This window comes from Chaetura pelagica, unplaced genomic scaffold, assembly GCF_000747805.2.
Source record: "Chaetura pelagica isolate M959 unplaced genomic scaffold, ChaPel_1.0 scaffold246, whole genome shotgun sequence".
In the NCBI taxonomy this organism is placed as follows: Eukaryota; Metazoa; Chordata; class Aves; order Apodiformes; family Apodidae; genus Chaetura; species Chaetura pelagica.
In genome coordinates, this window is record NW_009953647.1 from 3,072,540 (window position 1) to 3,082,999 (window position 10,460).

At 36.4% G+C, this 10,460-nt stretch overlaps 1 protein-coding gene across 1 annotated transcript in view; it reads left to right on the forward strand.

Annotated features, from left to right (window-relative positions):
• The window catches only part of NEK7 (NIMA-related kinase 7), a 51,325-nt gene that overhangs the window by 5,705 nt on the left and 35,160 nt on the right, over positions 1 to 10,460 (forward strand). Inside the window, exons 3-4 of the mRNA XM_009999902.1 lie at positions 8,418 to 8,480; positions 9,039 to 9,149. Coding sequence (XP_009998204.1) covers positions 8,418 to 8,480; positions 9,039 to 9,149 — 174 coding nt within the window. The remainder of the gene's footprint in view (positions 1 to 8,417; positions 8,481 to 9,038; positions 9,150 to 10,460) is intronic.

The window sequence follows — 10,460 nt, forward strand, 5'->3', positions numbered from 1 at the left end:
CCTTCTGGGAAAACTGCCAGATATGTACTACTTCAAAAGCTGAAATATATTCTTGAAACTTTGATCAACAGTCTTAAAACACTAGGCTAATTCTTCCTTCATTTTCAATGCGTGAGAAACCAAAAAGGTCAAATGTGACTTGAAATGCATGTCAATTAAGGCAGATGTGGAATGCCTGGGTACTTGAAGGAAGTAATAAAGTCCAGCCTTTCAGTGTTAACTATGAAATTTTTATAATGGTGTTTGCATTAAGAATACAGAGGCATTATAGCATGTGCGCTCTTAGCGTTTCAAAAGTCAGTATGTACTGGTCTATTCTTACATCAAATTTCATAATTTGAAAAAAATCTTTTTTTTAACTAATGAAAAAGATATTATGATGTCCATATACATGTGATATCTCTTCTGCTATGAAAAACTTTCTTGTTCGACCATTTAATAAATTTCTAAGGGTATACTTGGTGGTTGGTAGGAAATAGGGTTAAAGAGTTATGATTCTCCCAAGTGGTTTTATCCTGATAGTGTTCTGATTGCCTTAAAATATCCCAACATATGTGAATGTTACTGCCTTGTTTGTGTCAGGAGGGGCTGTGTGCTGTGATCTGTGAAATCACTTTCCATATGAAGACTGAATGTATGTTTAAGAGTATTATCTGGAAAGTGAGATTTGGTTAACCTAGAAGGGAAGAAAATTCCTAAGTGAATGATGGTATAATATCCAGAGTTCAGAAGGCTTGTGGCAGCACTGAGCATTTGGCACAGCCATATCAGCTTGCATAGTTGACATCTAAAGCTCTTCAGATAGCTTGGACAGAAGACCATCTTAATTGTTACTGTGCTTCTTTGACCTTCTCCAAGATTCCCTGGAAATATTTTTGTTAAATGCAGTCACAATGCTTAATTTCACTATAAAATTTGTTTTCATAGATGTCTTTTGGTGAGATGTGATTGCTTTTCAGAGAAAATTTTGTGGGTCTTCTTTATGATGGTGCTTTTTGCTTTTAATTTCAGCCATTTTTTATTTGAATTGAAAGACTGCCTATTTTTCTGGTGCCCCTTTAATGGAAGCTCAGTGTGAACAAAACAGGAGGAATGCTTCTTTCTGTTGCAAGGGAGAGGCTCTGTTTTTTTCTGTTTTAGACCTGTGCATGGGTACAGCTTTCCACATTTCCACATTGAGATAGTGCCTGTAAATGCTGTACTTCGTGTTAAGTAACTTAAGTAAGATCTGAACATCTACTCTGCCATTTTCTGCCCTTTCTCATCTTAACTGCTACATGCCTTCCCTCTAATCTTGCAAGTTGTGTCCATTCCACCTACTCCCCATTTTGTTTGTCTGTGTTTGGAATATAGCTGTTCCATTCATGGGTATTTGTCGATCCCCATGTTTGTCTCTACCTTCAAGGTCTGACGTGACTTAGACTTCCTTAGTTAACATCCCTTTAAAAGTTACTGCATCTCAGGCCATGATTTGTTCCAAATGATTGCTAGTTTGGGGTTCTTTATGAAGCTTTCCAACAAGAATATTTATTTTCTGCTATTAAAATTTTATTTGGCTGAAATATGTACAATATTGATAAATGTTATATTAATGTGTACAGAATGTCTGTTTGTGGAACTCGATGTGAGCAGAAGCAAGTGGCAGTAAGATGCCGTGGGAGGAAGGACAAGCAGATGGTGACAGAAACCACTCTTTCTGAATTTGTAGTTGCTGCTGGCTCCAGATGACACAAAGTAGTTTTTCTTGATTTGGTTTCCAGTAGGTTATGTAGCAGAGTGAAAACTGTTTAGTTTGCAGTTTCCTTCTAGTAATGTAACCAGCAGAATACACAACATAGTATGTCGAGTCTTTTTTTCCTGTTTATACCCTTTGTGTGTCATCCTCCCATGTGTGATTTGTCTTCATGTAATTAGGGAAGTGGTATTTATGATAATTAGGTTCTCTCTTTTTCCATGGAGTTGGGTTTCTGAGATGCTGTGGAAATATTACCTAAATTAAACCAGAACTAAAAAAATCTCAACAAAAAACTTCAGTCCTTCACTTTCATTAATGTCTAAACTACAATTTGAGTCAAAGAAATATCAGCAAAAATCAACCAAACATAAACTAGAACATAGCAGTGTAAGTCTGAAGAGCTTCTGGATAGGTTTCTTAACGTGTGTTAAGCCTGAGGCCCAAACTATACTGAGGAATTGTGCTTGAGGAAGCATCATCTCTATTACTGCCACCCCAGGTAACACAACCACCAACACTCTGAGGTATGGTGTAGCCTTCTGAGCAGTGAGCCCTCCAGTCCTCACTGCCGGGGAGGGAAGTGAGGAAGTACTAGACACTGAAATACATTCTCGCAAAACTTCCTTAGATGGTGAAAGAGTTGCAAATAAAGTCAGTGACTGTAAGGCTGTGTAACTTTCTGAGCTACTTTTTGAGTAAAATTTAGCAATGTTTAAATTTAAAATATTTAAACAAAATAGCAGATTCATTGTGTTTCTGCCTTATATTGTTCCACCTTTCCTTCCCTTTCATTCAAAAATTGGAGACCCCTATGTTAGAGAGTCAGACAATGAATCTTTTTATCTAGCACTCACGTTCATTATTCATTGTGCGTTGTCAGTGGATTGCTACTTCAGGCCTGAATTAGAGATAATTAATCTTAGGAAAGTGCTTGTGATTTCACACTTTATGAAACACTATTGTCTCAGCACAGGAGTGCTGCAATGGCAAAATACTCTAATGCTCATGGCTGCTCTGCAGTATCATCTTTCTTAATATCTGTGTGTATTCAGCTCTGTATTTTGCTTGCCAGTCTGTAGGTTTATGTTACAGCAGTGATGTTTGTATTTTGCATTGGAAATATTTTTGGAAGATTTGTGTTATAGAGAATTTCAAGCAGAAATGGGTTAAATTGTTAGACTTTTATCCTTGACAGTACTGAAAAGGAAAACTTGGAAATGTGATGGACTTCAGAGCGAGAGAATTCAAGTAGATTCCCAACTTGACATGTTACTTTAGATGATGAGTTGAATTGGTAGCTGGTAATAGATCAAATACAGTCTACACTTGGAAGATAAGGTCTGATGTTTTCCATCCAGTGGTTAAATGTTTCTAAACCTTCATACAGCCTTCCAGGAGCTCCAGTTGCATGTGTGGGCATGTAAGAACTTTACTCAGGAAGTTGATTTTGTGTATTGCAGCCTTTTTGTTTAGTTTACACAGCTGCATAGTGAACAGTTCCTGCTCTGTATTTTACAATAGCCTAGAAACTATTTTAAAAATATCAATAGCTCTTGACAGTACTTTCAACTGGTATATATAGAATGCTGAAAAAATAAAATTATAATCTACGCCCACATGAAGGTACTGGAGGATATTCAATTCAAAGTTAACAGAGACCTCTGAGTTGCATAGCACACAGAGGGGAGTATTTTGAAATAAGTATCAGCATATACTTGTCCTTCTACTCTTCCTTTGTTTTTTATTGATTGCAGTGGGAGATGAGAAGTTGAGAGCTAAAAATTAACTTTTTTTTCCACTTAGTGTTCTTGCTAAGTGGGAAGAAAAATTACTAAGGGCTTTTAAGATGCTCTCCTAAGTCTTCAGCTGTATTTGCCTAATTGTTTCAGGGATTTCACAGTGTTTGCTAACTAAAGTGTAGTGCTTACTGCACTCTTCATGAAAAGTGGCACAACATAAAAACATCAGATATAATGTTTGCTTATTATTAGGCTTTTAACAGCAAACAGTTTCCTTGCAGAAATGTTAATCTTATAATGGTCCTTGAAAATAGAAATTGGAGGAAAATAATTAAAATTTTAAATAAGAGTCTATTACACTGTGTAATTTGTGCTGACTAGAGAAACTCACCTCCAACCAGAATTACCCTGTGATCCTGACCTCGTAAGTGAAGTCAAGGATTAGAATTTATTTTTAGTCTAATTAATGCCCTAGCAGTCTAATCAAAATGCAGCAGTTTTTATTGCTAGCCAATTACAGTGATGCTAACACTTGTAGTCTCATTACTGCTAGTACCTGATAATGTGCACAAGCTTCTTCACATTGACCCCTGTTTAGGCTCACCCTTCCAGTGTCCTGAGCTCTGCTGGGAAGAGAATGTTGATGGTAGCTCTGTGATGAGTTATGCTGGGTGCTTTCAAGCAATAGGTTGCTAATACTTTGTGGAGGTTCAGAAGTTTTCTGATGTTAATCACTGTGGTTTTGTTAACCTTTATTATATCCACTATAATTTCCTTAAGACGGTGCAGCTGCACAAAGCTGAGCTGAATATTAAAACAAATAAGACACAAGTCTAACTGTAATGACTTTGTTACAGTTAAGTCTCTCAAGTGCAAAGCATGTGCTGCTTCAGCTAAATTTGAGCTCAAAATACAAATTTAGGCCAAGAGATGTCCAGCCAAAACATGGAAAGTCTTTAGGCCTTGTGTTTCTGAGGTAGTCTGAGGCCGTTGCCTGCTAATAGCAATGGCGTTATTGTCTTTATAGGGCTACAAATTGTGTGTGACATAAATTTGTGTGCAACGCATCTGCTAGAGAGGAAGGAGCATAAGCTGATCTTTCAGGTTGGCTTGCTGAGTAATAGTAGCTGAAGATGAAATTAGTCTGCTTGCAACGCTGTGAGCTGTTAAGAGTTGTGACAGAAATACTGACATCTTTTCATATTGGCCTGTCTGTAGTAAACCAGAGGGAAAGGACAGCTTCTCCTGCAGTGTCTGCAGCAGCTCCTGCAAAGCAAGCCACCTGGTTGCTGCCAGGTGCCATGTGTAATTTTGACATGCACTTGAAAGGATGTTCTTAAGGTCTTAAAATCTTGCGTTGCGGCTTCCATTTTTCAGTGCAAGATGTTCTTCAGTGTTGAGTCATCTTTTGGTGAAGCGTGGAGGTTTTCTCATTGTGTTTACAGTAGCCTCCTTGGTAGCTGACATGGCTTATTACACTAGCGGCCGCTGATCCAAACGGCAGCAGCTTGGCAAAATGGAAAGATAATCTATTCAGAAAGAAAATCTCTGCAAGCTGTTTGAATGTAGTATGATAGAGCAGACGTTCCTCAGAGGCCATGGATTGGGTGATTTTTTTTAATATTCTTTTTTTTCTTGCTGTTGGTTTGGCTTGTGGGGTTTTTTCCAGTCTTACTGTGGGAGGATGTTAATGTTTGTGGAGCTGAAATTCTGCATTTCTGGGAAATGCTCTTACAGTCTATTGAAGTTAGATCTGGACCAAAGCCTGATGGAGAACCTTAAGAATGATATACAGTAAATCTTCGGATTGTCAGTCTTTCTGTTTGTAAGGATCAAAAAAGACTCAATTTTTCTGTCTTGCTATATTTTATTCAGGTAATGTTTGAAATATTCCGTTTAGCTGAATCTGTGACAAATTTGCCACTCCTCTGTATAAAGTGTAGCAAAAGTATGAGGAGTTATGTTTATAAAACTTCAGTCTGCTCATTCATGAGAGCAGCTGCTTGGTCTAGTCTACTTCAGGTTGTTTAATAACCAATTGGAAGTCCTAGGAATACCAGCCAGAATACACAAACAGCATTTTCTCTTATTTTCCTGTGCCTTGATCTTAAATCTTTCATAATCCTGAGTCTAGGACTTTGTTTTTGTTGTTGTGTTGTTATTCCTCTGAGAGGTACTGATTTATAGGCTATACCCCCTATCAGAGATGTAGCTTATAAAAACTTTTCTCAGAAAATTTGCTTGTTTGGGTGTGTAAGGAAATAGTCCTGTAGGTAAACACTATTGGCATATTGAAAGAAGCATTGACAGGTGCGAACTGCCCTGCTTTTTTTTCACACAGTAAAACTCTTTTGGTTTTGAATCTTGAAATTGTGCTTTGGCTAATTTCTGTGAATGTTACAAGTAGATAACTTGTGTACAGTTTTCAATATAAAATTTTCTCTGCAGCTTTGATTAGGTTCTCCAGTGTTTTTGGAGTTCTCTGTCTATGTCTAATCTCTGTATCATTTATAGGGTGTATCATTTATTCTTACCTCAATATTATCCAACTTGGCAAAAGTGTGAAGCTTCAAGACATGCCTCTATACCTGTCCCCTTTTTTCCCTACTTCCTGGTACACAATTTCGTGGTTTGCTTTTGAGAGAGGGGGTTATAAAATTTTCCTTTTGCTAGCCTCTTACGTTACAGGGAAGGACAATTATGGTTTTGTGCCTTTGCAGTACTTCATCAGTTAATGTGTTACCTCCCATATTTAGACCTTCCATAAGTGCTTCCTAGAAAAATAATTACAATCCTTCTTGACTGTACCAAACACGAGGACTTCAGTCTGTTGTCAATATTATTAAAGAGCAGTATATTCATTTGCAGTTGGGATCTCTAACAGGTTCACAGTGTTTAATTTGATTCACTAAGTTCCCAACTTTAATTCATAAGCTATCTTTTCTGTCTTTTCTGTTAGCGTTATTTACCTCTTAATTCTTGTACCTGTAATTTCATATATAGAACTCTTTTTTTCTACTACATCTAAAATTGCTTTATTTCTTAGTGTTAGCATTCCTTTCTTGTGACTTAACTCTGCTGTGTTGCTGTTAAGTCCCTCACAGTCTCCTCTCAGTATTTGCGTCTAGCTCAGTCTGGTTATTTCCCTTCATCCTGGCATTAAAATATATGAGTAGTTCATAGAATCATAGAATCCTAGGAGTTGGGAAGGGACCTCGAAAGATGGTTTATTCCCTTTCTTTCTTGGTAAGTAGTTTTGTTTTCTTCTTTGTTTCTTCCTCCCTCTTTTCTTCTTACAATGTACAAGTCTAGCATTTCAGTTCTTGACTTACACTTTGGTTATTTTTGACAAAAACTGAATTTTGTATCCACTCCAGGGTTGGTGTTGCTTGTTTTTTTTTTTGTCTTATGCCAGCTTTGAGGACAGAAAGTTGGATGTCTGAATGGAAGTAGTGCTCTGTGAGGTCTGTGCTCCACGGATGAAGTCTCTAGACTTTTCCTTTCAGTTGATTAAAGGAATGACAAACTTACTGTGCATAGGGGCATAGAAAATTTAGATGTGGTTTAGCAGATAATGTGTGGACTTCCTGATTGGTTTGAACCTCTTTGGGGAGGGTGAAAGGTGTGATTCACATGGACAATTGGGCAGTCAGTTTATGAGATAAACTCTTTGCAGATATTCAGTACTCAAAGTGCTGTTGATCCTTATTTTTATTTCTGGAGTTGATGGCAAGATACAAAATAGAAGTTGTCAGCTGTTGAGCTTTTGATCTTCTTGAGCTGATGGTACCAGGTACCAGTGATCTTGCCAGCACATAATACATCTTTTCCTGGAGACTGTAGGAAAAGATGATGTGAATTGGAAAGATGTAGTTTGAAAAGGAAAAAGTAGTCTCGTAAGTGTTGTGACAATTACTAAAACTGATAGTGTGTCTCTATTATTCTTTTGGATAGGTTAAAAAGTAATAGGCAGACCACACAGAAGTTGATGAGTAGTGTTTTTTGTTTCTAAAATTACTATTCAGAAAGTAGTGGAAGGGTTCCTTGAAGAAGTAAGATTTTTGTCATTTCTAAGTGGAATAGTCCGTGGCAGTGTGTGGAGATGCACATCTGAGAAAGTTAAGTGAGAAGGGAACCCAATGGTGGTGCAAAAAGGAAGTGAAAATAGACATTTGATCAAACATAAATTTGTAGAAGGTGGACAAGGACACTAAAAGCAGGAAAATATTACTCTGATGCAAAGTTGAAATTAATGGAGAGTAATGTGGTTAACTTGAGGAGGCAAAAACGAGATACATTGCCAAGTAATTTTGAGCAGATGGGAGGTGGGAAAAAAATGAAGAGCAGAGATGTCTAACTCTAACAGGCTTTAAAAGTCAAGGTGACAGATGATAGAAAAATTGCTCTACTAAACTAATTACGAAACCTGAATCACTTCTTTGCTTGCTGGAGTTAAGGAAATGGGAGAGAAAGAATTGGAGGTGACAATGAAGTTTTGGTCCTGAGAGAACAAAAGTGTGTGCATTATTTAGACTAGAAAAAAGGTGACTGTAGCAAAAGAGTAGGAAAAAAAGGTATACTCAGTACTAGGAAGAATGAATTTGTGATAATGGTGTGGCAGGAATGGGAGAGGAAGCTGTCATTTGGATTAAAATCAACTTGACGGGAACGCACTGAACTATTGCCATGTGTTTTAAACAGTTACATGGAGGTGGCAATTAAGTAATTGGAAAACTTGTACTTGCAATGGACTTTTTTCCTACGAGGGGGCTAAAAGCATTGATGTATCAGTGCATCAGAGCATTAGGAATACTTCTTACTGCAACATTACATCTTGCTATTAAATGCATAGCTCAAGTTGCTTTATGGTTGCTGTGAAATAATGGTAACTCAATTTGCTATGTATTTAATCACTTAATAAAAATGTCTTCTCTTGTGCTTAGATATTTGATTTAATGGATGCCAAAGCCCGTGCTGACTGCATCAAAGAAATAGATCTTCTAAAGGTAAAATGTATTTAAAAATGCACAGCCATTATTGAAGCATTTTAAGTTTTTCACAGATACACTTGACATAAATGTTGAGACACATTGTTATCTGTGTAATTTTTATAAGCCTCACTTCAGGAATTTTGGAATATTTTTGCTTTAAAAATTAACATTGAGAAATAAATCTTATAGACAAATGGTAACTTTTCAAGCAGGAATTTCTGCTAGAACCACATTATTGTTAATAAGATGTGTCCGCTGTACAGTACAATACTGATTTTAAGAATTGACTTAACTATTTCAGATCAGTTTAGCATGCTATTGCAGAAATACATTGAAGCAAAATTACTCTAAAATTGCAACTTCAGTCAGTCATCATGTTGATCCTAAAATGCCACCAGGTTCTTCCAAAGTGTTTATCTGTGAATACTTCTTATAAGCATATACTTTTTGTATCATACTGAAATAGATTTTAGTGGTTGTTTTGTTTGCCTAAATAAGAATGTTTCATATGTCAGTCTTAAAAAGTAAGATGTGCTCTACACTGAGATGTGTATTATTGTTCTGCTTTCATAGCAACTGAATCATCCAAATGTAATTAAATACTACGCCTCATTCATTGAAGACAACGAACTGAACATAGTGTTGGAATTAGCTGATGCTGGAGATCTCTCTAGAATGATAAAGGTAGGAGTTAACTTTTTTAAAAAAATAAAAGCTTGTAACGTTTAACTTATTTGGGTTTTCATTCTGCATGCTCATCACTGAGTGATGTCAGGAACTGTGGAGAAAAGTGGAGTGTTTAAACTGACTTAAAAAAAAATGTATGTCAAATCTTAATGCATCTGGAAGTATTTTTAATACTGTTGCCAGAATGTAAGTGCAGATAGGGACATAACTAAACTAAAATTTTATTAGTGCTGGGGAGAAGAAAAAAAAAAAACCTGTAAAGAGAAGCCCTATTACCGCCATTTAGACCAACACATTTAGATGACTTTCCTGATTTTTGATACAGTTGTGTTTTGTGTTCCAGTATTCTATTCTCTGTAATGGTAGTGAAAGCAGAGAAGGGCTTGCATCATAAGGCAGAAATTGTTTCTTCTAGATCTTGAACTTTGACTGCAAACCACTTCAGTAAGCAAAACAAAGATTAAAATGGAAATGGCTGCATCAGTTACATGTCTAGTTAAATACTTCTTTGTTTGAGACTAACAAGTGTTCTGAAAATATATTTAATATTTGGTTGAAATTATGTGCAGTGAACCAACTGATATGTGGTTGTGCATTATGAGTTAGTTGCTTTCTTGTCTAGTTTTTAAATGCCTGTTTAATAAGAAAAAAATATCCAAGGCCCATTGTATAAACTTTGTATTCTGAAACTTAATATAAGTTTACCTGTCTTATCTTTGTCACCTGACAATTACTTCCCCTCTTTTCCTACCATTTTTCCACTGGGTGTTGGTTTTAATATGTCTCTTTGGTATACTTTCTTGTGTGCACACCAATGTTATTGTTGACAGCATAGCGTATCTCTGAGAACAAATATTGCCAGTCAATTAGCATTAGCTCAGCAACTGCAAAACCCAGGACAGAGTTCTGCTGTTTTGCTTAGGACCTACAAGAATAGAGAATATTAATTTCTTCATTAATGACTTTCATACTGATTTATTTTTTTTTTTTGAGAGACTTTGAAGGATATTCTCATCTAGATTGACAATTGTAAGGTAGGACAGTCAAGTCAAAATTTGGTTCTAAATAGGTTGACAGTATTCTGTTAATATTTATATCCAAATCTGATATTTTTCTTCATCTCATGAATTATTAATTCTGTGGGCTTACATTTCATAAAACATAAAGGAAGGTTTGTCTTTTCTTTTGAATGTTCAGTTTTGACACAACAGTTATTAGTATGAGTACTCTGTGACAGATTGCCTTATGGCATGTCTGGTCTTATGACCCATTGAAGCTTTTTTATTTTTCCTTGCCTTCCCCCCCCCC